This window comes from Anguilla rostrata, chromosome 18 (genome assembly GCF_018555375.3).
Source record: "Anguilla rostrata isolate EN2019 chromosome 18, ASM1855537v3, whole genome shotgun sequence".
NCBI classification, from domain to species: domain Eukaryota; kingdom Metazoa; phylum Chordata; class Actinopteri; order Anguilliformes; family Anguillidae; genus Anguilla; species Anguilla rostrata.
Window position 1 is genome coordinate 19,183,552 of NC_057950.1, and position 27,366 is coordinate 19,210,917.

The following is a 27,366-nucleotide window of genomic DNA, read 5'->3' on the forward strand; positions in this document are numbered from 1 at the left end:
GGTTCTCACTAAGAGACAGGACTGTGCTGATGTGTGTGGTTAAGGTTCTCTCAGAGACAGGACTGCGCTGATGTGTGTGGTTAAGGTTCTCACTGAGAGACAGGACTGTGCTGATGTGTGTGGTTAAGGTTCTCTCAGAGGCAGGACTGCGCTGATGTGTGTGGTTAAGGTTCTCACTGAGAGACAGGACTGCACTGATGTGTGTGGTTAAGGTTCTCACTGAGTGACAGGACTGTGCTGATGTGTGTGGTAAAGGTTCTCACTAAGAGACAGGACTGTGCTGATGTGTGTGGTTAAGGTTCTCACTAAGAGACAGGACTGTGCTGATGTGTGCGGTTAAGGTTCTCTCAGAGACAGGATTGTGCTGATGTGTGTGGTTAAGGTTCTCACTAAGAGACAGGATTGTGCTGATGTGTGTGGTTAAGGTTCTCTCAGAGACAGGACTGTGCTGATGTGTGTGGTTAAGGTTCTCTCAGAGACAGGACTGTGCTGATGTGTGTGGTTAAGGTTCTCACTAAGAGACAGGACTGTGCTGATGTGTGTGGTTAAGGTTCTCACTAAGAGACAGGACTGTGCTGATGTGTGCGGTTAAGGTTCTCACTGAGAGACAGGACTCATATTCCTCCTGATCCTGCTAATGTTTCAGCTGAATATCAACCTCTCACATCCTACAAGCTTCATTCAGCTCTTCAAATACTTGCTGGAACTATTCATTGTTGAGGCTTCCGACAATCTAGATGTTCAAATTGCTAACAACGTTATAGACAATGCTGTCGGCAGCAGACCAGTTCTGGTTGGCTGCTACGTTTCAGAATCTCCTGAAACTTAAAACATGTCACTTATACCAAGGGAGCAATATGATGACCAGAAAATCATAGAAATAATTAAACCTTTCATTACAAGTTGTCTTATCATCGCCAGAGAAGGCCAAAAGGAACCAGGCGAAAGACTAGTGACAGAGCTCACGGAGTTGGTCTAACCTGGGACGAGGCACTGCATGTTGCACAGGACAGGTCCAGATGGAAGATCATCGTTACAACCTTATGTCCCACTGGGGACAAAGAGGATTCAGTGATCATCACCAAGATGAATTACGCTGATCTCATATTCTGGTGCATTAAATTGACCATGAATAATTTATTCATGACATTACAATGGAAACATTGTTCAGTCCTTTCTTTTTTCATTGTCATCATTGATCAGTGCTTAGCTGTATTAGCCTGATATATTACATAGCGCAAAATGTTGAAAAGACAAAATTAGACATAAAATTGCTGCCAAGAGCCTGTCAAATGTCTGTGGACCAGGTGCATCAGGTTACTCAGCCTTTCAAGCACCCATTAAACAGGTACAATAGATTACTATTAATGGCAGCTCTCACCAGCAGAGGATGCTGGGAATCCAAACCTGCGTCTGACTCATGGGAAACTCACAGAGCGATATAACAATGTGTACTTAATGAAACTCCTTGAGCAGGCTATATGAAGGCACAGCACAGTGAAAGGACGGTTATACTCTTGATAAACGTTCAAACTGGCACAGCGCCTCTGCTCTAGTCAGAGACCATTGCTCAGAGTCATATTCCAGAGGTTCTATAACCCCACACATCCATCATTAAGGCAGATTTACCCAATCAGCTGAGTGGGTGGGTGGAGCTTGCAGGAAACAGGGAAAGGAAGCTGCATGGGTTGCAGTGGCCCAGGTCTCTGGGGGGGGGGCAGGAGAAATCAGCCCACAGAGGCCTGAGGAATGACAGCTGCCAAACCCAGAGCAGGAGTTCCTCCTTCCCCCTCCTGGAGACATCACCAACAGAGACTACAAAGGCAAACCCTGAGAGGTAAGCATCATCCAAAAATCTTTTTAATCCACATGAAAATAAAAACTGACTAGTACGCCACGGTAGTTAATCAATGGGGAAAATAAACAATTATCCTGAGCATCTCAAAATATCTGCAGTCTCTAAATCAGTAGCATACTGATAAATTATACAGATAAGAGCTACAAAGGACTCCCACAGACTCGCTCCATCATGAAGACCACACAGCAGGTGCTTGGGAAGACTGGGATAATTACAAACCTGAATAACCCTCAGACACACACCTCAATGGCAGTACTCCCATTGAGAGAGCTGGACTCATAGATTATTAAAGACCCTGGCCAATCACGTCTATGCTTACATTTAAGGTGTTCATTTAGCCACATGATAAGAACACATACTTACTTTTTCCAAATTTATAAATAGGAAAATAAGAAAATGTCCTGTTGACCAAAAGAATGTAATTTATGGAAAAAAAAGAGCTGGAGGTGCATAAGGATATTTCATTCAAGTTCACTTCCGATTGGCTGCCCACAGACACACCTCTGATTGGCTACCCACTGCACGTTCGCACTGCCAATTTGTTATAATGAAAAACTGGTGTTTTCCCAAACAAAACTCTCAGGCAGCTTGAGAAACAGCGAGTCCATTTCCATCATTATGAAAATGTGTTGTTTAATGTGAAAATGAATGCATAAGAGATCCATATTTATTATCAAATGCAAACATGATACATGATACACATTAAAAAAGACCCATACAATCACATTTCATTTTAATTTCCGTATTACCAATCAAACCCAATCCAAGATACAAATCCAAAACAACAATCAACAAAAGATTAACCAAACTGAACAAGTTGATGAATCCTGACAGTTTATAACATCCTGCAAAGTTCATACAAGTCCACATGCAGATCTGAGCAAACAGGACAAATCCCTCATTCAGCCCAGTGCTAATGTTAGAGTGAAAAAGGAAGAAGCATAAAGTTATGCCATCTTTAAAGGGAGAACTGAACCAAACTGCATGTTCGGACAAAAAAAGGAGAGGGGTGCCACCACCAAGGAATCCATTTCTATTATTAGTCACCTTATCCCCTTGGCTTCCTGCTGAACCCCACTCTCTCCTGTTAGAAAGGCTGTGACTTCCTGCTGAACCCCACTCCTTCCTGTTAGAAAGGCTGTGACATCCTGCTGAAAACCACTCCTTCTTGTTAGAAAAACTGTCACTTCCTGCTGAACCCCACTGCTTCCTGTTAGAAAAACTGTGACTTCCTGCTGAACCCCACTCCTTCCTGTTAGAAAGGCTGTGACTTCCTGCTGAACCCCTCTCCTTCCTGTTAGAAAGGCAGAGGGCAGGTTTTGATTCTGTGTGAGGGGTGAAGTTTTCAGAAAGGTCATGGGGACGTCAGGGTCATCTCAGTCCCCACCTCTCTGCAGTGATGCAGGGCTGCAGTCTGAGTCTCTCTGTGGAGATGCAGGGATGCAGTCTGAGTCTCTCTGTGGAGATGCAGGGCTGCAGTCTGAGTCTCTCTGTGCTGATGCAGGGCTGCAGTCGGAGTATCTCTGTGCAGATTCAGGGCTGCAGTCTGAGTCTCTCTGTGGAGACGCAGGGCTGCAGTCTGAGTCTCTCTGTGGTGACACAGGGATGCAGTCTGAGTCTCTCTGTGGAGATGCAGGGCTGCAGTCTGAGTCTCTCTGTGGAGATGCAGGGCTGCAGTCTGAGTCTCTCTGTGGAGACGCAGGGCTGCAGTCTGAGTCTCTCTTTGCTGACACAGGGCTGCAGTCTGAGTCTCTCTGTGGAGATGCAGGGCTGCAGTCTGAGTCTCTCTGTGGAGACGCAGGGCTGCAGTCTGAGTCTCTCTTTGCTGACACAGGTCTGCAGTCTGAGTCTCTCTGTGGAGACGCAGGGCTGCAGTCTGAGTCTCTCTGTGGAGACGCAGGGCTGCAGTCTGAGTCTCTCTTTGCTGACAGGCTGCAGTCTGAGTCTCTCTGTGGAGATGCAGGGATGCAGTCTGAGTCTCTCTGTGGAGATGCAGGGCTGCAATCTGAGTCTCTCTGTGGAGACGCAGGGCTGCAGTCTGAGTCTCTCTTTGCTGACACAGGGCAGCAGTCTGAGTCTCTCTGTGGAGATGCAGGGCTGCAGTCTGAGTCTCTCTGTGCTGACGCAGGGCTGCAGTCTGAGTCTCTCTGTGGAGACGCAGGGCTGCAGTCTGAGTCTCTCTGTGGAGACACAGGGCTGCAGTCTGAGTCTCTCTTTGCTGACACAGGGCTGCAGTCTGGGTCTCTCGGCGATGCTGCAGGGCTGCAGTCTGGGTCTCTCAGTGGTGATGCGTTGCTGTAGCTGAGCTTCTCATAGATGAAGCCATACAGGCTGACATCCGGCCGTGAACAGTGACAGGTCTTACACACACTGTGGTAGTACTGCTGCAGGATCCTGTACACACAGCCTGGAAAAAACACACACAATCACTTATACACAATTACACACACTCTGGAGGGGTGTGTGTGTGTGAGGTGTGTGGTGTGTGTGAGGTGTGTGTGGTGTGTGTGCGTGTGTGTGTGTGTGTGTGTGTGTGTGTGAGGTATGTGTGGTGTGTGTGAGGTGTGAGGTGTGTGGTGTGTGTGTGTGTGTGTGTGTGTGTGTGTGTGTGTGTGTGTGTGTGTGTGTGTGTGTGGTGTGTGGTGTGTGGTGTGTGTGAGGTGTGCATTTCTCACCCACGCTGACGAGCCTGTCCGTGAGGAAGGCGTGCATGTCTCTCACATCCCTCATGAGCTCCCGGTCGCCGAAGGTGAAGTACGCCACGTCCCGCCCCGTTTCCGCGGCCGCCAGGACCTGGAGCAGGGCTGGGGACAGGAAGCCGGGGTGTGCGTAGCGAATCAGCACTGGCGTATCGTTCTGCAAACTGCCTCATTATACGCAATAACAACCAGCACAAATACAGATTTACAGACTTTCAGTTTTGAAAATGAAGCATAGTAAATAAAATTGTACGTTCACCATATGGAGTTAAAAGCTCACCGCTGTCCAACATGCAGAAGGAGTCTATTACTGAACCTGAGTGATAAACCAGCATTTCGGATATGCTTTCAGTGAGACTGATGCTTCTGCATGTTACAGCTACCTGAGAGAGACGGGTGGCTCTACATGTGATAGCTACCTCAGATAGATGGCTGAATCTGAAGTCATAAACAGTATTACATTTCAATTAGCTAATGGCTCAACAAAGTCTTGTGATAAGTACAGCATCCACAAAGACATGGTAGGTTTTGTAACACAGAGGTTTCTTTTCCAGATAAACTCCATCTCAGTAACAGTGTTCCATTTCAGCCACGGCATACTATTTCAGTCACAGTGTTCCATCTCAGTAACAGTGTTCCATTTCAGCCATGGCATACTATTTCAGTCACAGTGTTCCATCTCAGTAACAGTGTTCCATTTCAGCCACGGCATACTATTTCAGTCACAGTGTTCCATCTCAGTAACAGTGTTCCATTTCAGCCATGGCATACTATTTCAGTCACAGTGTTCCATCTCAGTATTCTATTCAGTCGTGTCCATCTATCAGCTCTTCAGTCAGTGTTCCATCTCAGACAGTGTTCCATCTCAGTCACATCGTTCTATTTCAGTCACAGTGTTCCATCTCAGTCACAGCATTCTATTTCAGTCAGTGTTCCATCTCAGACAGTGTTCCATCTCAGTCACAGTTTTATATTTCAGTCACAGTGTTCCATCTCAGTCACAGCATTCTATTTCAGTCACAGTGTTCCATCCCAGTCACAGCGTTCTATTTCAGTCACAGTGTTCCATCTCAGTCACAGCGTTCTATTTCAGTCACAGTGTTCTATCTCAGCCACTGCGTTGCATGGGAAACAGGCCTCTGGGACTTTAATATTTAAAGAGGCTGGAAACAGCCTGCTGATAATGAGGATCTGGTTTCAGCATTAAATTTAGGAGTAAACAAATTCACCTCAGATCAACTCTTTACCAGGTTTCAGCTCTGCAGCACCTTTTCATAAGATAATTAAGAACTCTGAAAACATCCCAGCTCAGTAAAGGAAGAAACCAGAGCTTAGAAGTCTGTCCCAGGAACTGCACAGAAAGAAGAGCAGTGTTTCTGCACCCACTGGATAATTAACTCAATGCAGGCAGAAATCCAGGAAGCAGACAGGACTTAAATATAAAGGGCTTCAGTACTGTCTGTTATACAAATAATAATAATAATAATAATAATAATGCCATAATCTTTTCAGAAAGTGTGATGCTGTGTTTCTGGAGATTTCTGAGGTCTCTGCCAATTCAATGGAGTAACAGGTCCCCAATGATCTTGTGGGCATGGCTAGGCAGTCAATCACACACATAACGAGGAAAGTGAGTCAGCTGATCAATAAGAGGAGGACAGGCATGTAGTTCAGCGAATGAGTGATTTGAGGGGTAGATCCCTGGGCCTCCTCACTGCTCTGCAGAGGCCAGTGATCTTAAACACTGCCTATGAAAACAGTGGTAAAGGGGCCGAGCTCGTCCTGTATCCTGTCCGACATCAACCAATGGCGTCTCACCGGAGCCCAGCAGGCTGCTAACTGAACTGCCCGTGAGAATGTGCTGCTGTCCTTGCCTTTCCAAAGACACAAACTCAGGAGCTCTTTTCTAAGTTCAGGGGGGGTTCATAGACATGGGTATGTGCACCACTAGTGTCTGCTCTGTGGGCGGAAAATGCAACCATGCATGTGGTCATGTGACAATCATGAGATTCAAAGTACCAGAAAAGGTTGTGATTACCATCCTGTGTAAGAAACAGGATAATATTTACTGAGATCTAGTAGTTTACTCAGGGAAGCCCCACATGCATGCTGTGGGACCCCGTCAGACACACTCTGCCCACCCTTCAGACGCGTGTCTCCTCCAAACGCTCCGCACCCCCAGTTCCCCGTTGCCACGGCGCTGAGGTTCTGCCTGGGCACTCCCGGACGCAGGAAGCCACAGTAAGCCTGAGGAGAAGAAGCAGAACATCAGTGTTCCTGACCTACACACATAATCATCAGAATAGCACATTACATCGCCTAGATCATAATTTTCAAAATTTAACAGTAAAATCTACAAGGTAGTTATGACAATCCTCCAGATACTAATTAATACGGAATTAATCATGACAGCCATGATTTTCAGACCGAATTCCTTCAAATCTGTCAACTTTTTCAAACATTTATCATTAATTTGATAGATTTAACAGAAGCAAGAGCTCCACCCCACCCAGCAGGTTTATATGAGATGAAATAAAAGCAGTATAAATGAGCACTGGAGCCTGCAGTCAGCCAATTTGCCTGAGGTTTCTACATTCTACTCGCATAAGCAAAAATGATCAGAACATTTTAAATAATACTTAAAAACTCCAGGCCCATTAAGAGTATGAGAATATAGCAGGGATTTATTTCAGTATGACAGCAGAGTGTTTAGTCTATGAAAAGAGCATATACTGCATATTATAGCACAGACTCAGTCAGACAGCTGGCTCTCAGCTCCCCATCTCATCATGCTGAGAGAGTTGCTAGCTGGGCTGCTTGTAGCTGTAAGTGACTAGCAAGCTAGTAAAATGCAACATGCAACATCTAATTATGCTACACATGAATGCATTAGGTCTTTATACTGTGACCAAATATAACAGCACTTAGATCATTAAAATCTGCAAGAGGCTCACCTGAAATTAAATGGTGACCTCAGCTCAAAGAGCTGCATGCACTAAAAAAATCTAACCTTTACAGAGGAATTAATCAGCAAAATATTAACATCAAACACCAAATAATCAAAGGATACCTGTCTTGATCTTTCACATTTGTACAATGATAGAGGCATACAAAATGTGCATAAAATTGATATTTTTGACTACAAAATTGATTATATTGTAAAAGATATTGGAGAACATTCAAGACCAGTGGAGTTGTGTAACAAACTTCTTAAAACAGGCTAGTTTGAATGATAATTTTATAAGTTTCTGTTTGAAGCCAACCAACTACACTACTGTTCAGACTCTTCAAATGTGTGCATCCATTTTAATTTACAACCCCACAGATCTCTTCACACTCCTCAACCAATATGAAGGAGTGAGTGAGAAGTGAGAGGTGGTGGGTAATTTTTTGCGCACCTTGTTGAGTTCCCTGTTCATCTTCGCAGGGTGAAACTGGTCCAGGAAGTGGCTGAAATTGAGCGCGTCCAAAGCAACGATTTCTGTGCACTTCCTGTGCCAGCCGTCTCTGTGCAGGGGGAAAAGGGCCAATAAGCACCACAAAAACCTGCAAATCACTCCCCTTTAACACATACACATCAATTCATTCCCAATATAATCTATTTTCAGGTCCAGTTCCCACCCTAAACCCCATCTCCTGCAGATCAGATACAGGGATCAAACCCACATCTCAGTGCAAAACAGATGAAAAGCAGCTAAAGCATTTAGGATCCATCAAGTGAATACTTAGCTTAACTTGCCAACTGTAAAATACAATACAAGTTGCATGCAATGTTCTGCAAACATTTTTCTAACATTACTAAGATTACCAGCTCACAAGCTGGGTATACAGCACTGGAGTAATAATAAAATAAAACAGTCCCAGGACGGGGTATTCTCACAGGAACTCGGGAAAAGTGCTAAAGCTTGTCAGCAAAATAAAGCTAGTCAGGATTTACTGTACCTTGGGGTCTCATCTTTATGGCTGTGCATCCATTTATAGCTCTCCGCATAACCAGTGTATTTACTGTACTGCTCCGTACCTGAAAAACACAGACACAAGCACACACACACACACGTGCATACACACACATACACACGCACACACGTGCAGCCACACATACACACGTGCACACACGCACGCACACGGACACACACACGTGCACACACGTGCACACACACACACACACAGACAGACAGACACACATGTGCACACATGCACACACGCACGTACACAGACACACACACACATACACGTGTACACACACACACACACACATGCACACGCACATGTGCACACGTGCACACGCACACACACACACACACACACACACACACACAGTCAACGTTTCCATCAGAACTACTTATCTCTTAGGACCAGTACATATGAAATATGAGATGAAAATAAAGGTAATTTATTTCCTTTTCCATCAGTGTGCACTCTATTCATAATGCACTGTGCCCTTATCCAGCACAGAGGAAAAGAGAGAGGCAGCCTGTGCCTAACACTGTGCTGTCCACAGGAAATCTGCTTCACACGGAATTTCTGTGAAACACACTGTCTTTAGAACTGCAATGCAAAGGAAACCATTTTTTCTGAATGCAATTAAATTAGTTGGAAGCAACAAATAATATACCTGAGATTGCAGAAACTTTGCCTGCCTATCCAGCCTACCTATTTACCTAATATCAAAAATAAATAAATGAATAAATAAATCACTGTGTCCAAGTTGCAATGATGAATGTCCAACTTAAACAGGTTTGTCCAGTATGAAGTCTGATTTATGCATTTTAAGGACTGAGAGTTCTTTTCATTTTGAGACAGAGCTGAATGCTGCTACAGGAGGTTTTGCTGAATCAACAATTCCACTTTAATCAGCAGTTGTGTGTTAGACAGTACTGGCAGAGACCGAGAAGCATTAGCCAATATGTCACAATTTAGGAAAGGACAAAGCCAGCATTCCTGTCTAGCTATGGCTGTGTGTTTGCAATAAACTCAACACATAATAAGCAGGCTCCACTGTCCTACAGTTATGTTCAGCTGACCGGATCTCAGCAGACACAGTACAAACACAGAGCCCCGCACAGAGCCGCACAGAGCCACACACAGCCCCACATGGAGCCCCACACAGCCCTGTCGGTGCTAAGGTTTCGATTTACCACATCACTCTCCTGTAATCTGCATATCTTTGAATAGAGGGCCATGATTCACTAGTCATATTTGTGATGTAACACATTTTGCTCATACGCGCACATTTCCCACTCAGATTTCAGGGAAGTACAGAGAAGCTCTCCCTGTACAGTGGAAGAATCTGAGAAAGCCACTCTGCTGAAACGTTCTGCACAAAAATCTATCTGTTTACTGAAAGTCATGCTTCCAAGAGGGGTTTACAATTAAAAAGCACGTTTTTGAAGACGGGGTCTTTAATATAATGATATTTGAGATGAATAAAATGTAACTGTATTTAAAAAATGCAAAAATTGACCATTAGCCATAAAGATGCTTAATCCACGAAAGCAGGCCAACACAGACACACTGGGAGGCAAGCCGCAGCTTTGCCAAGTGCAAACAGCATCAGTTCCACAGACGCTGGGCTGGAATCAGCCTCTGTTGCATGAGCCGACTGGGCGGGAGAAGCTGACGATTCGCCGCTTTTACAAAAAGGGATGATGAGAGCGAAAAGAGACTTCATTAGAGAAGTGCCTCTGGACTGGTCTCTAATTTCCCTGACTGTGGCATTATCGAGCTGATCGTCCAATTCCAGCCGTCCTGTCAAATTTACGGGACACTTTTGCTGGAGAGGGCTGAATGCAGACAGCAGGACAGCTGATGGGGGATGGGATGGGATGGGATGGGATGGGATGGGATGGGATGGGATGGGATGGGATGGGATGGGATAAGAGCTCAGACTGAAGGGGCAGGATGCCGGTGACACCAGGAGAATTCAGGAGCTCAGGGAATTCTGGTGACCGCAGCGGGAATGAAGGTTCGGAGAGAGGCGACTGCTTCACGGGCCTGATCTGTCACGTCCTAGAACCGAATGAGCACTCAGTCCAGTGCTGCAGCACTTAGTCCAGTGGGTCCAGAGTACGGACTACACTGGCCTGCGTACTTTCACTGGAGCAACTGGCCCGTGTAGTTTTATCGAACTCAACTAGCCTGTGCAATTTTATTGTGATATTTAGCAATGCAGTGACACAATTAGGGAAGTTTCTAAATTTCTAAATATTTTTTGTTTAAACAATGAATTCATAAAGTATTGACACCCCTACTGATGAAAGTAAATATTTGCAGGGCATTGTGGGACGGTGGGAAGCTGACCTGTAATGATGAGGCACTCGTTATGGTGAAGAGCCTCGGTGAACAGGCGCGCTACGATGAGCTCGGGGTTGATGAGGAAGCGGATCTCCTCCTGAACCAGGCCCTGGCCCATTACACCCCCTCCCACCAGCCTGTTGGCAAAGTCCACCTGTGGGCCAATCACAACGCAGCTTATTAGGACGGGTGAAATAGAGCATGCTGTACATCAGCTGTGCACACACATTTATCCACAGCGCTTTAAGCACACTTACATATTATCAATGTTAATACAGCTGGATATTTTACTGAAGGAACTCAGGATAAGTGAGTAGCACAGTGACAATGCTTCAACCGGGATCAGTGGTCAGTAAACTTTTAATATCCAACGAGGCCTTCAGAACAGCTGGATTTCTCTCAAGTTGTGAATGTAAAGTGTATTTGCTGTTAATCGAATGACAATGAAAAATACTAATGAAAAGTGTAGACGGATTACAGCTCATACCTGAAGCATTCCATAGCCCTGATCTTCAATGGTCCCTTCACAGGTGATGTGAAGTCGTGTGAGCAGAGTCTCAGAACTGAAAAGTGGAAATTATGATCATTAATGTTTATTTAAAAAATAACTAACACACACACAAAACTAAATTCAGATGTTTTAAATCCATAACATTCAGGTGCTTTAAGTCACAAGGAGTTTATTAAAAGAATACACGTTTGTGTCTCCATCACTTCAGCTGGTGAAATGTAAGAAAAACTTCAAAGAGATGCTGACAGAGACCATTATCAATATAGCTGTGTTCTTCATTAATCAGCTTATTCATCAAAATGAGTGGGGTCCCCAATACTTCATATACTTAGACTGATAGAGACATTGATAAAGATTGTTTGCCCAAAAACACTGATTCACTGTTTCTGCCCAAATAATTTGAGAAATTATATACCTTTCCCATTTTGGAAAGCTGTTCAAAGATTGTCTTGTGAATGTCACCAGGCCAGTGGGTTCTAAATTGTGGAAAGAGAATATATTGAGACGATAGACAAAAAAAACTGTACACAGATGTGAAGATGTAAAGCTGAATGCAGAGATGGGGGTAAATTTCATTCTTCACAAAAGAGATATTCGGAGACCCACTTTTTTCAGTGACTCTTCTGAAGTAGCACAGAAGCGTTTTCAGTTTCTCAGTCTTCCTGTGTGAAGAACCTTCAAATAGCCTGAAATGGTTCGGAGAGAGTTTAACATTAACGTGGTGAAGTTATTTAAGAAAATAACTTAAAAAAGTAAAAACATTCCAGTTATCAGGAGAAGTGCTTCATTGTGGTCTGCCTCTGCGACAGAAACCTAGCTGTCTGCACAGACACACTGTAGTACTGCCTCCCCTTAGACCCTGTTTCAGCACAGCCATAGCACTGCCGCCGCTTAGACCCTCTGTCAGCACAGCAATAGCACTGCCTCCCCTTGGACCCTGTGTCAGCACAGCCATAGCACTGCCTCTCCTTAGACCCTGTGTCAGCACAGCAATAGCACTGCCTCCCCTTAGATCCTTTGTCAGCACAGCCATAGCACTGCCTCCCCTTAGACCCTGTGTCAGCACAGCAATAGCACTGCCTCCCCTTAGACCCTGTGTCAGCACAGCCATAGTAATGCCTCCCCTTATACCCTGTGTCAGCACAGCCATAGCACTGCCTGCCCTTAGACCCTGTGTCAGCACAGCCATAGCACTGCCTGCCCTTAGACCCTGTGTCAGCACAGCCATAGCACTGCCTGCCCTTAGACCCTGTGTCAGCACAGCCATAGCACTGCCTGCCCTTAGACCCTGTGTCAGCACAGCCATAGCACTGCCTGCCCTTAGACCCTGTGTCAGCACAGCCATAGTACTGCCTTCTCTTAGACCCTGTGTCAGCACAGCAATAGCACTGCCTCCCCTTAGACCCTGTGTCAGCACAGCAATAGCACTGCCTCCCCTTAGACCCTGTCAGCACAGCCATAGCACTGCCTGCCCTTAGACCCTGTGTCAGCACAGCCATAGCACTGCCTGCCCTTAGACCCTGTGTCAGCACAGCCATAGCACTGCCTGCCCTTAGACCCTGTGTCAGCACAGCCATAGTACTGCCTCCCCTTAGACCCTGTGTCAGCACAGCCATAGCACTGCCTGCCCTTAGACCCTGTGTCAGCACAGCCATAGCACTGCCTCCCCTTAAACAGCCTTACTGCGCATGGTGCCAAATGAAGACATCTCACAGGGGGGCAAAAACAACAAGAGTGGCGTCCAATGCTGCAAATGCCCAGAGGGAATAAAAGCTCATTTAAAAGAGTCGATTCCTGCACAGACCTGGTCTCTGAGCCCTTCACAGGCACCAAAGCCAATTATATGCACTGTAACCCTGAGGGCAAGTGGCACAAACGAGAGATGGACATTAGGAGGGTGGCCAGCTGCTTAACAAAAAACAAACTATTGGCATTTTGAAGAAAAAAATATATATATAACATCAGCAGGATTACAACATTACAGTAAGGGGGGGTTATATTATCACCAGCTAGCTACCAAGTCAATATCTCTCCATCCTTAAGTTTCCTAATGACTCATTACTTTTTCTATAGGAGACAACCCACATGTACTGCCAAACTTCGGAGTTGTATGTATTAGATTTTTGTGCCCACTCTGCCCACCACTTTACTCAGGTGTAAAAAAGCGGTTATACTACATTCATTACACTGAAATAATCACTGCTCACTGTTCAATCAGAGTTGGGTGTCCAACAAAGCTGTGGTAAAAATGCATAGAATTTGGTCTTATTGTCTAAGGCTCAGTGCTCACACTAGCCCATTAAATGCTGCATCTCTGGAACGCAGGACATTTCAAAATCCGTGTTTTACACAAATTCACTTGCGTTCTGATAACTGTAATAATTTTATTATGACACTTGTAACAGAAGCGGGATGAAATGGCAGGATTAGCAGGGTGAAATCTTTTCATCTTACCATCTGAAGAGAAAGTGGTCATTCAAACTTTGTCACCTCAGTATACAAACAACTAATGCCAGGCCTAGTTTTTGTGGTTTTTAACGCTGTGTTCGACATTTCAGTATGTTGAAGACGTGTTTTTATTGAGATGGGTATACACACCTGCACCTTAAATTTCTTCCTCATCTTTCCATATCAAATTAGTTTTGATCACTTGCTTGGCAGACATTTTATTCACAAATTAATTGGCACCTTTTCCCCCAACTGAAAGCAATGTAATTTCATTTTGGTTAGACTGCATCAATTAATCACTGGTTTCATAAGCGGCTGAACCATAAGCAAGCTGCAGCAGCAAAAAACGTTATTTATTATCCCTGACATTTTAATATTTACTACTGTGACAGAAAATAAAAATACTACTTTTCTGAGCTGTCGAAGGCAGAACACTTCAATAAAACGATAAAGACGAGGTCAAGAGTAAAAATGTCTGACAGTGCTTTAAATATAAACACACTGTGTTCACATTGGGTTGTGTTAAAGAACAGTGTATTGAATATGAAGTCACAGGGATGGTTTGCACCAAACACTTTTGCACTTTATATTGTAAAATAAAAATTTTAAATTCATCTTGAAATTGAAAGTGACTGTGTGTATGTCCTGCTACATGTGGCAGGTAAATTAAAGACAAGGACAGAGGATGTGTGCCACAGTGTCTAATCTTATCCTATACATGGCATTTAAAACATCTTACCAGCACACCGATAAAGTCCAAACTCACCTGCACACAGCATTTCTACAGATCTAACTGGAACAAGTGGAGTCCAGTCTCAAACAGCACACAGTTTGTACACGTCTAACCAGCCAAAGACATGTATAGCATCCCTGCTTAAGCTCTGATGGCTTCACACCTGACAGTAAGATTAACTGAGACTGTGACAACTTGACAAGATGAATCACAGTGCACTTTAGGATAAACTACCTTAAACTGTCCTCATCCGTTTTAATGACTGCTCTCAGGAATTATTTCAGCAGATGATTGATTTTAGAGCAGCTGTAACTCAATGTGCAGAGAGGGAGCCTCCTACACAGAGGTGCAATGTGCTCACCCCTCTGACTACCGAACGCCAGGGAGCGACCCATCAAACATAAATATCCCGACTCCAAACAAAGACCTCTCTTCATCCTCTCAGCTTTCAGCCCATCACAGGTGAGATTAACATGGAGGCTCCTCAGAGGCCCCTGTGAGCCACACCCTTCACATTTCAAGAGGATAAACATACAACAATAAAAATATAACCTAAAACCATAAAATTAGCATAACCAGAATTAGAACACAAGATGGGAGCACTACCGGGTGGTGATGGCATGTAGTCTGAAGGTGGGGCTACAGCCTGGGCTGGACGATAGTCAGTGATTGTGCTGACTTTGAGAAATTTGTTCCATCATGGTGGGGTAGTACAGACAGGCAGACCCCACGCAGGGAAGGGATGCTTGGTCCCTTCTGCTTTTAATGGCTGTCCTACATGAGCTGAACAGCCTGTTCTCCCAGGGTTCAAACAACAAAACAAGCCCAACAGAACTGCTGTAACCTCTAAACTAAAATAGAACCTAATTTAATGTGATTGATGTGTACACATGCATTTAAAAAAGCTTCACATTTAACTTGGTGGTGAGTTGGGGGAGTGGTCAAAGGTCTTCCTATGGCGGTTCTGACAGAGGACTTTCCAGGACAGCCATGAGTGTGAAATGTGCTCTTTTTCTTTATGTTGTGTCTCCTGTTTCATAAACAATGAAGCTCATTTGCATAAACGCTGAGGCTCATTTGCATAAACACTAAGACTCATTTGCATGATCATTGATCATTGGGGTGAAGGGATTGGCCACTGTGAGCAGAAATGCTTGGCTTTAGACACACACAGACCAGATACACACACACACACACACACACACATGTACATACAAAAATCACAAACATACACACAGAACATAAGCATGATATGCACTAAACGGTGATATTACCTGTAGAAATTGATTTCTGGGTAATTTGAATACTCGGACTTCCTGGAGTTGCGCCGAGGGAAAGTGCAGAAGAAGGCATTGGCCAGCAGGCAGGCGATCTGCTCCTGTGACATGGTGATGGAGTGATTCATCTTCTGCTTCAGCAGAGGTATCGGCTGAGAGAGGGGGGAGGGGGAGAGTGAGTGAAATTATTTAGCTATTTACCAAACAGGGAGCCAAATTGCGTTTAGCAAATTGCTTCGAGTAATTTAGGGGCAGTACTGTTTTCTTTAAATCAGCCAGCAGCATTACAGTTGAGTCCCATTAATCTGACTAATAGTTTAAGTAGTGGCACTACTTATCAATACTAAAGTCAAAACCAAAAGCATACAGCCTTAACCCTACCACTGCATGAAGAAGTCCATTTTAACAACACAGACAGCTGCATCGTCGCCAGTGTGCCCTTAACCTCACACTAGAGAGCAGAGGTGACATCTCGATCGACCTCCACCGAGCTCCTCAGCTTCTGTTGGTTACACCACTTGTGTTTCAGTGTCCTGTAAGGCACTTTACCATCTAGAATCTCAACAGAGCGAGCTGTGTATGGGAGCTTAGAGCGAAGACTGCACGGTGCCACTTATCATTGTACAGAGGCGCTCAAGACGCTGCCGTCCCAAGCGTGCTAATGCTATAAACCTTTTGTTGTTACTTGTTATAGTGTAAGAAATTATACATTGATTTATTTTGTAAAGGGGTATATATCATTGTAAATATCTTTATTGCTGCTATTGTTGTTGCATTGTTGCTGTTCTCGTTAGTAAAGTTAGTTGAGTAAGTTTCTTTAAATTTCTTTGCTGGCTAACGTTAGCTTTGACTAGCTTAAAAAGCCTTGTCAGGGAACTGCTAGCTGTGATATATGGGCAGCAGTTTTAGTATGCTGTCAGCAAAATAATTGAGGTTGGAAAGCAGCATCGGAATTCAGTGTATCCAGTGCCATTTAAGAGAGAAATGTGTGCAGATAAAAATGTTCAAGTTTTAAACTTAAATCAGACTGTGACAGGGACGGTTATGTGAGACTCAATTCATTTTCTCCATTGAGAAATTCTCCTTGGATCCGGAAATCCATATATGGGCGAAGGTTATGTCAGAGTTCCGAGGCCTGTAACACACAGCTCCTGTCCGTCTGGCCTGGCAGTTCCCCTCGCTCTCAGGAGGAAGAGTCGGTCTTTCACACCTCAGATACTCACGTCAGTACACAGGCTAGGCGCCTTCACCGCTAACTGCACCATGCACGGCAGGATGGACTCAAACAGATGCTCTACTTCAACATCCTCCAGACCCTTAGAACAAGAAACAGAATGTTATAATGTTTCATTATGCAAACTAAACATCATACACATGCTTAGAGAAACTGCAGGGTATAAGGAGTCCTGTGCTAATTGTCTGTTAAAAGGCTTCATTATCCCACTTCATTGTTCTACAGCTGAGGCTGAGCAGCCGGACCTGTAAGCAGAGGTGAACTGATTACCGGCATAAGTAAGGACTGCAAGTTATTTTATACTTACAGAAGTAAAACCTCTTACTTTTTAGGCGTGAAAGATCAGGGTAGGAGGCAGAATACTGCTTGTATGCACCGGTTTCTCTGTAGTTACTGAGCACACACAAGCCCTAATGTCACACACTGCAGTATCGATGGAGATACAGAGCAGGCCAGCAAGGCTACAACACCACAGAAAACAAAACAACCTTCTTCACACTGAGAATAACCTAAAAAAGGCCACCAGGGAGCCGTGCTTTGTAATACCAATATACAGCAAAGGGGTTGTTTCATAAGAGCGTATAAAAGGGAGTCATTTCTTAAATCCTTAATTGATCTTGATTTCAGAGATCCTCTAAAAACCTTACGACTCCTCTGGAGTTACACATGAACACACTGCACATTACATATAAACACAGTGCATGATACACATAAACACACTGCGTGTTATATATAAACACACAGAGTATTACATATAGACACACCAAGCATTACATATAAACATACTTTGCATTACATAACACAATGTGCATTACATATAAACACACCGTGCGCTATATGAACACACCGTGCGCTACATAAACACACGGTGTGCCTGTAACCCGAAGTAACATTGTGGTTATTTCACCATAGCGGGGATTTACTGCCCACTTATTTAAACCTGTATTGGCTGCAGACGTCAGGCCGCTCAGTCCGCAGCATTTCATCAGAGCTGCCGGGCGTGTCGTTTGATTAAATGGGCTCCTGGAGCAGATGCAAATGGCCCCGCTGTGACGGCTAGACAGCGCTCTGGATGGGAGGCTTCCCCTGCCAATTTAGCGCCAACGTTTCCGGGGCGCGGACGGGAGACGGGACTAAATGCTGTCATAAGTAATGACCCGCTCCGCACCATAAAGTGCTCCTCCGGGCCAAATGAATGAAAGGAGCTGACAGGCCGGCAGGATATAGCTGAGGTAGCAAGGCCCAGCGTTTCTAAATCAAACCCAGACAGTGCATCAAATCAAACTCGGCTCACACTCTGCGCATGAGTTAAAATGGCTCGTACATCACCTCGCCCCGACAGTCATCCACCAAAAAAGAGAGAGCCTGCAAGTCCAGCAAAGCTCCCATTCACCACAGTATTCACCAAGCAAAGTTCCCATTCACCACAGTATTCACCAAGCAAAGTTCCCATTCACCACAGTATTCACCAAGCAAAGTTCCCATTCACCACAGTATTCACCAAGCAAAGTTTCCATTCACCACAGTCTTCACCAAGCAAAGTTCCCATTCACCATAGTATTCATCAAGCAAAGTTCCCATTCACCACAATATTCAAGCAAAATTCCCACTCACCATGGTATTCATCAAGCAAAGTTCCCATTCCCCACAGTCTTCATCAATCAAAGTTCCCATTCATCATGGTATTTATCAAGCAAATTTCCCATTCACTACAGTATTAATCAAGCAAAATTCCCATTCACCATGGCATTTATCAAGCAATTTTTCCATTCACCATAGTATTTATTTACGCAGAAAGGAGGAGCCAAAATGCAGGGGAAAAATACACTGCATTCTATAAACTTATATTCCAAGATATTCCAAGATCTTTTTTTAATATTACAACAGACAGTAACTCAGACTACAACAAACTAATTACTCCTGGCTCTATAAGCCAATTGTCTTTCGGTGTCTACCATTTGTGTTGTTTATGCTCATCCAGCAGAAGAGACGGCCAAGGGTAAGATCCACCACCATCACATGAATCAGGTGTCATGTGCTTTACTTTTGCAAAAACAGTCGCATGAAACACTCTGCATGAAACCAAATGGTTCCTGTCAGTATTTCCTTCTAAATTGAGATGAATACCCCTCCTGTCAACGACACAACCAAATCCAACCCGCAGAGCTGAGTTTGACATGCAGCTGATGGACACTGTCATGTTTCAGTGTTTGCAGGGTTACACGGGTTTCCTCAGACACACCAACAGCAAGGAGCCATTAGAGCTGTGGGGTAGACTGTAAATTAACATAACCATGGGGTACGCATTAAATTAACATAACTGTGGGATACCACATCTGTACTACCTTAACAGCAATTAGTGTGCATGCATGCTGATCCATATTCATCACAGATATAATACAGTACATTTAATACAGATATACTGCAATACTGCACATTTAATACAGGTATAGTGTAATACTGTACATTTAATACAGATAAACAGCAATACTGTTCATAAACAACACCCTTGTAGTAGTGACTGTATTCATGATACAGCACTGCCTCTCATGCCATATTGCTGAAATATTTAATACAGGTATACTGTGATATTGTACATTTAATACAGATATACACTAACGCACACCTTTAATACAGATATACTGTAACCCCATTAAAGCATGTGGTTGGATCAGGTCTCAGCCTCAACAGAAGTTGAATATGATGGGAATCTAATCAATGTGTCAGAGGAAAAGCACTCTGACATTTATCAGAAACCACACACTGACACTTTCAATTCTGGGGAACACGCAGACAGGACACACCCTAATTTGTAGTTCCTTTTTTATTGCCATTCCTCCTTGGCTGTCCATCAAGGCCTTAATGTCAGTGCTGAGGCTTTTCACCTGGTGACAATTACTGCAGGCCTGAAGGACTGCTTCACAAATTTAATTAAGTCCAAAGACTTTAGCACAACCGGCTGGCATTTTTAAATATGAGCCCATTTCCCCCATACCTTAAGGGTGAAAATGCATCAGCCCAAATTTCACATAGCTACGCCTGATTGATCTATCAATTTGGCATAAAAAATATAAGCCTATAATTACCATTAACACTTCATAAGCCATTGAGAGTAAAGAAAGGTTGCATTAATACTGCTTTCAGCTAACAAATGTAAACAAGGGAATTTCAGTACTGAAATTAGTTTAATGAAATGATTAGCATTTTGCCTCCTTTTTTTCATCCAGTCTTGTCTGGCTGTTGGACGTGTAATAGTGATATGAAATACATTAAGGAGTGTGCAATGGTTACATATGAATCCAGCCCCATCTTTAAAATAATCTTGGGTTACAATTTCCAAATGTATTTATGACAATAGTCAGTGCCATTTTCACAAATTGTGCTGAATTTTATCCACAAACAGCACTTACTCACCATTTCAACACATTATGATATACTTTCCCATTTAAGTAACTATACTATCTCATTAAAATAGAACTGAAAAAATACACCAAAATACAAAGTCCTCATTAACCCTTTGAAGAGTAGATTTTTTGTCAGTGTTCTAGAACTCTGCAGCTTTCAATTACCAGTAGTTACAGTTACATCAGCATTAGAATGTTCAGTTAAGAACATTCTAATCACATATCTGTGATCTTACACCTTGGAGGGTTAAGCCTGTAAGACTGAAAATATGAGTGTGATACACTCACATAGGAAATAAACAATCTGTGAACCTGTAGGGTTCCAGTGCCTACAGGTGGGCTGGTGTGTCTGTCCTCAGCCAGCCGCTAGCTGGGCTGCAGCTCACTGTGACTCATACTGATGGGGCTGAAGCAGAGCAGTGGGTTCTTCACATGTGCCAGTTCCAAACAGTAAAACCAGGCAAAATGGACATGTTTCAGCCCATTTCCCACTAAGCCTTCATATCGTAAACATTTGGCTTGCAGCACCCTCTGCTGCCTGAAAGTTGAGAAATAAATTAAAAGTAAATTATCTTACAGTTTTATACGACAGATGATCAAGAAGGAAACATACACAAAAGCGGCCACGTGTCATTGTGGAGTGAAGTACCCCCTTCAGGAAAGTAGAAATAATTTTAAGTAAATGTCTGGCAGCACTGAATGAAGACGATCAGCATGATTATTTACATTTCATGTGTTTTTCTTCATTTTGTGAACATTTCTACGAAGCTGCTTGAATTACCGGCCTGTGGCAATGAATATGTGAGAGTGAGTGGTTAAGAGTGCAGTGTGTAAGAGTGTGTAAGAGCAGAGCTGCCCATACTGTGGGGACCCTGTAGGGAATATGGGGGTGCCCTTATGAGTGTGCAGAGCTGCTCGTACTGTGGGGCGCCTGTAGGGAATATGGGGGTGCCATTATGAGTGTGCAGAGCTGCCCATACTGTGGGAGTCTGTAGGGAATATGGGGGTGCCCTTATGAGTGTGCAGAGCTGCTCGTACTGTGGGGCGCCTGTAGGGAATATGGGGTGCCTTATGAGTGTGCAGACTGCTCGTACTGTGGGCGCCTGTAGGAATATGGGGGTGCCCTTATGAGTGTGCAGAGCTGCTCATACTGTGGGAGTCTGTAGGGAATATGGGGGTGCCCTTATGAGTGTGCAGAGCTGCTCGTACTGTGGGGCGCCTGTAGGGAATATGGGGGTGCCCTTATAAGTATGCAGAGCTGACTAAGTAGCTCCAGTTTCCCTCTGGCAATTAAGTGGAGAGAGAGCCAGAGCAGGGAGAGCAACACTGCAAGCCTGATTACCACTGGCTGGAAGTGCACTTTGCTAATGGCCTTGATTAGCATCCCTATAAACTTCACAGCCCCTTTTAATTAAATCAGCCTACTCCACTGAATGGCACAGGAGGTTATTGATCCAGAAGTACTGACTTGGCCAATAAAATCATCTTAAGAAATGAAAAGAATTTCCACGACTTTGCCAAAGACATGAATCAAAAGGAAATGATTAATGAGCCAGGTTAAAACAGAACGGGGCTTTTTATCCAAATAAATTGACAGCTAATATGTTTCTTCAGCACAGTGCCTAGACGTTTGTTACTAAAAAACAGAATGTACACAACAGCCAAACACACAGCTGAATCCTCTTTCAAAACCAAAGGATTAATTAAGGAAGAGAGGAAATAAATCATTTTAATGAAACCACTCTCTCCCCCTCATTCAGAGCCCAGAATGTTGCAGAGCTCAGAAAACTGTGGAAGTTGTAAAATAAGTAGAGCGGCACAAAGAGCCCTTGGCTTACTGGAAATGTTCACAACGCACATGCCATACATTTACATCACCAAGAGCACGGCGCTTTACAGAGCTCCCTACAGAAACACTCTCAGTCTTTAAATCACCTGACCGGTAAAAACAGTGCCATACCTGTACAGCACCATGAGTACAGCGCTTTACACAGTCCTTACAGCATCAGACAGCCACAGGTGTATGTGCACTGGTATACAGAAAGGTATATATGCACTAGTATAGGGCAAGTATATGAGCACTGGTAGAAGGCAGGTGTATGTGCACTGGTATGAGGAATGAACATAACAGACCTCCTGTTGACTACACGCAGGGGCGCTGCTCACCTCAGTGCACAGGTAGTTCAGCGCAGTAAAGTCCCATCTCTTGGCATGAGCAGTATTATATCGCAGTATTGCATTCTGAAATGGGACATTTATCATGAATATTTAAAACAGGCTGTTCCTTCAACCCTAACTTCAATTTCAAGCATGCAGATATGTAAATAATATTTTGAAAATAATAAAATAAGTAATGAAGTAAGAATGAAATAAATATAACTGAGAAAATTGTACAATAAAACCCTAATACAGTAAGTCAAAAAAAAACTTTCAATCATGTTTTACATTTCTTTTGTTAATATTTTGGAATCTTGACTTTTGTTGACTATAACGCCACCTGCTGGTTCTTTTTGTAATAACTCCTGAATTTTTCCTGTGACTGCAATCCCACTTACTGCATAATTTACAGCAGTCCTATACAGAGGCCTATACTTAGAGGCCAGAATCTCCCAGCTAGGCTCCGCACAGCATTTCATTGCCCTTACCTGCACATCCACTGAACTGTCAAACTCGGTTTCCAAAGACGTCCGGATCAGGTCCCATCGGCTCTGCACCCCGCTTCCCTGGGGAGAACAGAAGGTCACTTCAGCCCAGGGTTTCGGCATGAAATCATATCCTCCAGATCTCTCCTACAGCGCCACACTCGGGACGCACTGGGTACTGCACCCACACAGGCTCTGCACACAGACTGTTCAGCCATGACTGTGTGAGTATGTGAGAGGTGCCCCTCTCCACTCTGTGTGGCACTATGGCTAAATTTGTGCCGCTCCACAGTGCTCCCAGTCACAGCTAGAACTACCACAACATAGGGGCGACATAGCTCAGGAGGTAAGAGCGGCTGTCTGGCAATCGGAGGGTTGCTGGTTCGATCCCCCGCCCTGGGCATGTCGAAGTGTCCCTGAGCAAGACACCTAACCCCTAATTGCTCCCAACGAGCTGATTGGTACCTTTCATGGCAGCCTTTCACTGTTGGTGTGTGAGTGTGTGTGTGAATAGGTTAATGAGAGGCATCAATTGTAAAGCGCTTTGGATAAAAGCGCTATATAAATGCAGTCCATTTACCATTTACTACGGCCCAAATTAGACTCTGTGGACACCCTGGGCAAGTCGTTTAGCCAAATCTACCATAGAGCCCTACTTTTATGTTCTTATATTAGTGTGTCTGTGTGTACAAGGTGTGTGCAAGTATAAGATGTGTACATATAAAATGTGTGTATATAAGGTTTGAGCATATGTGCATCAGATGTTTATAACATATGAGCAGCAGTAAGACGGTCAGGTTACCTCACTTCCTCCAGGAAACAGGTTCCACTCTGAACAGGGCATCTTGACTGTCACGTCATCCCATGCATCTTTGAACTTGAAGGGGAACGGGACAGGGGGCTGTCCTTCCCGTAAGAGGTCTGTCTGTCAAACATAACACAGGAGCACTGGGGTTAATTCAGGTCTCACCAAGGCAACGGCACAGATAGTAACGGTGTGATTCACCTTGACGGTGACAGTGTGTCTGACGGTGACGGTGTGTTTGACGGTGACGGTGTGACTCACTCTGATTGTGACGGTGTGATTGATGGTGACGGTGTGTTTGACGGTGACGGTGTGTTTGATGGTGATGGTGTGTTTGATGGTGATGGTGTGACTCACCCCGATGAAGACTGTGTGTCTGATGGTGACGGTGTGTTTGACAGTGACGGTGTGTCTGATGGTGACGGTGTGTTTGACGGTGACGGTGTGTTTGACGGTGATGGTGTGTCTGATGGTGACGGTGTGTTTGACGGTGATGGGGTGTCTGATGGTGGCAGTGTGTCTGATGGTGACGGTGTGTTTGACGGTGATGGGGTGACTCACTCTGATTGTGACGGTGTGTTTGACGGTGACAGTGTGTCTGATGGTGACGGTGTGTTTGACGGTGACGGTGTGTCTGATGGTGACTGTGTGTCAGATGGTGACGGTGTGTTTGACGGTGACGGTGTGTCTGATGGTGACGGTGTGTTTGACGGTGACGGGGTGTCTGATGGTGACGGTGTGTCTGACGGTGACGGTGTGTTTGACAGTGACGGTGTGTCTGATGGTGACGGTGTGTTTGACGGTGACGGTGTGTTTGACGGTGATGGTGTGTCTGATGGTGACGGTGTGTTTGACGGTGATGGGGTGTCTGATGGTGGCAGTGTGTCTGATGGTGACGGTGTGTTTGACGGTGATGGGGTGACTCACTCTGATTGTGACGGTGTGTTTGATGGTGACAGTGTGTCTGATGGTGACGGTGTGTTTGACGGTGATGGGGTGACTCACTCTGATTGTGACGGTGTGTTTGACGGTGACAGTGTGTCTGATGGTGACGGTGTGTTTGACGGTGACGGTGTGTCTGATGGTGACTGTGTGTCTGATGGTGACGGTGTGTTTGACGGTGACGGTGTGTCTGATGGTGACGGTGTGTTTGACGGTGACGGGGTGTCTGATGGTGACGGTGTGTCTGACGGTGACGGTGTGTTTGACGGTGATGGGGTGACTCACTCTGATTGTGATGGTGTGATTGCGGGAAGCCCTCAGTGGGGGCAGAGCCAGGCTGCAGCCTGGTGCCCTCCTCAGCTCAGAGATGGGCGTCGCCATCCACCAACTCTCTCCTCTCCCCTGCACTGGAACCTGCACACTGCAACACACACACAGGCTATCTTCCCAACACTACTACAGTAAAATTCCTGGTTCAGGGTTAATAACAGGAGAACAGCATTACAGTACCTAGGAGACGGGCTCGGTGTTTGGGACTTCTGACCTTCGTCAGGCCTGGTCTGTGGGGTGGACAACAATCCAGCTGCTTCTGGATTTTTCGAGCTGCTTGTGGAATGATCGACACTCTCCCTCCCACCACTGTGCTTGGAGCCCCTGGGGTGCCTCGCTGGCACGCAGCCTGTGGCCTGGTGTGTGGCAGCTGTGGCAGTGTCCTCCACACTCTGCATTTCAACATCCTGCACAGCCGACACGCTCAGCCTGACGGGTTTCCATTTGCCGGGTGAGGAGCTGGTAGCTCTGGCTGAACACTGCCCTGAAGAGCCCACCTCCACCTGTGGCCCCTCCAGCCCTGAAGAGCCCACCTCCACCTGTGGCCCCTCCAGCCCTGAAGAGCCCACCTCCACCTGTGGTCCCTCCAGCCCTGAGGAGCCCACCTCCACCTGTGGCCCCTCCAGCGTGGCGCTCCCCCCAGAAGGAAGGGCCTGTAAGTGTTCTGCCATTCCTCGGTCTTCACTGTCCCGTGGTTCCCCATCAGGCTTCCTCTCAGGGAACAGGGCAGGGAAAACCACTCTCCTTTTCCCAGCTGTGTTACTCCTACTCTCTGCATGCTTCCCACCACTACATAATGAACACATTCTGTTATCAAAGCAAAATGCAGGCCGGACATTAATTATGAACATACTGCTAACCCAGAACAATGATCAAATCCACCAAATCTGACATCAGAAAATTCCCACATGATAATAAATATGTTAATATAGATGTGTATATGATCATAAATGTGAATATAACCATACATGTGTGTATATGACAATACGTAAGTGAATATGATCATAAATACTCGGATGATCATAAATAAGCGCATATGATCATGAACATGCCAAAACGAAAACAATTTACTTTTCTGTGATTTCCTCCATTTTGTTTGTAGAAGTCGGAGAAGTCTTCTTTTTGTTATCTGCCGAAAAGGAAAATAGTTTTTTTTTAAGCCTGGTTTAATAAATAAGCGTATGTATGTCATTAAGAACGGCCAATTAAATCATTAGCAATGGAGAAACTGACCTCTGACAGAGCGTCCACACTGCTGACTGCAGTTCTTCGTGCTGCCACTGACAGATGGTCCGGCACCCTCCAACCGTAGTTTCTTCTTTAAAGGCTCAGACGAGGATGTCATATTTTAACAACAGTAAATCTTTCTGTTATTGTAGGCAGTGGAACTATTCTGCACTGTTTCCTTGCTATCTAAGGAAGACGGTACTGTTTTTCCTACGTTTAAAACATATCAAGATTACGCCTTTCATTGTACCTATTTAGATTAGTGCCCTGTTATTTCAAAAGATTTTAACTTTATAGTTTGATTTATATGCTGATTACTGTTACATCCAGTGCAGTTGTCACAATGTAGGCTACTTCTAAATTTAGCAGACTATCCAGTCGAACAAATAGCGTAGACAAACAACGCTAGTTAGTGCTAGCTACATTAGCGAGCTTGGTAAAAGTAACTTCAGCTATTTCCATTTGGAGCCGGGTTAATATATACTAGCTAACTTTACCATATTTGTTGTATCAGGCAATTTGAACAGATTTTAAGGTTCAGATTGCAGTATATTGCGTTTATTTTTATCTAGCGAACATACGGTTTGCGTTAGGTGTGGATTTAGTTTTAGTCAGAGATCCCCGAGCTATCGGTAGCTTGTAGTACCGCGACAGAAAGCACCCGGTACACAGAACTTCAACATTCGCAATGAAACCAAACTCTAAAGCGCCACAATTACCCTCAACACTCGCATAGCTGTTAGACTGAATCTCTACAATAAACAATAATCGCAATACAAACGTTTTCCCGTTGTAATCCTAATTTTTAAGGCGTAAAAACAAGCTTCTTCCCAATATTATTGTACAAATTGTGACTGTAATTTACAAACTGCTTTACGACATAGAAACTGCCAATCATTTAGCGTACTTTCACAATGGGGCGGGGTCATACCGGGTCACACTGGCAACAGGACCGAAAGTGA

At 44.6% G+C, this 27,366-nt stretch overlaps 1 protein-coding gene across 2 annotated transcripts; it reads right to left on the reverse strand.

Moving 5' to 3' along the window:
- Window positions 1-2,408: 2,408 nt before the first annotated feature.
- LOC135244554 (poly(ADP-ribose) glycohydrolase-like) lies at window positions 2,409-27,289 on the reverse strand. Of its 2 annotated transcripts, none has more exons than XM_064316963.1 (18): window positions 26,411-27,289; window positions 26,249-26,306; window positions 25,358-25,966; window positions 25,133-25,268; window positions 23,903-24,025; window positions 23,104-23,181; window positions 22,625-22,699; window positions 17,044-17,136; window positions 15,818-15,972; window positions 11,969-12,048; window positions 11,778-11,838; window positions 11,339-11,414; window positions 10,858-11,005; window positions 8,500-8,578; window positions 7,956-8,064; window positions 6,699-6,804; window positions 4,534-4,662; window positions 2,409-4,265 (listed from the first exon to the last, which is right to left on the reverse strand). In XM_064316963.1, exons 1-18 carry the CDS (start codon window positions 26,520-26,522, stop codon window positions 3,235-3,237), a joined length of 3,258 nt encoding a protein of 1,085 aa, XP_064173033.1. In that variant the 5' UTR covers window positions 26,523-27,289; the 3' UTR covers window positions 2,409-3,234. The 2 variants fall into 2 exon arrangements, with proteins under 2 accessions (XP_064173033.1, XP_064173032.1); XM_064316962.1 differs by having other exon boundaries at window positions 25,358-25,984.
- Window positions 27,290-27,366: the final 77 nt, after the last annotated feature.

What these genes read in the sequence shown, in the direction of transcription:
- LOC135244554 (XM_064316962.1), bottom strand. Translation starts at nt 26,522, where the DNA reads ATGACATCCTCGTCTGAGCCTTTAAAGAAGAAACTACGGTTGGAGGGT. An exon ending in AGGAGACACGCGTCTGAAGG is followed by an intron (nt 4,663 to 6,698) that starts GTGGGCAGAGTG and finishes TCCTGTCCCCAG; the next exon opens with CCCTGCTCCAGGTCCTGGCG. An exon ending in GGACAGGCTCGTCAGCGTGG is followed by an intron (nt 4,266 to 4,533) that starts GTGAGAAATGCA and finishes TGTTTTTTCCAG; the next exon opens with GCTGTGTGTACAGGATCCTG.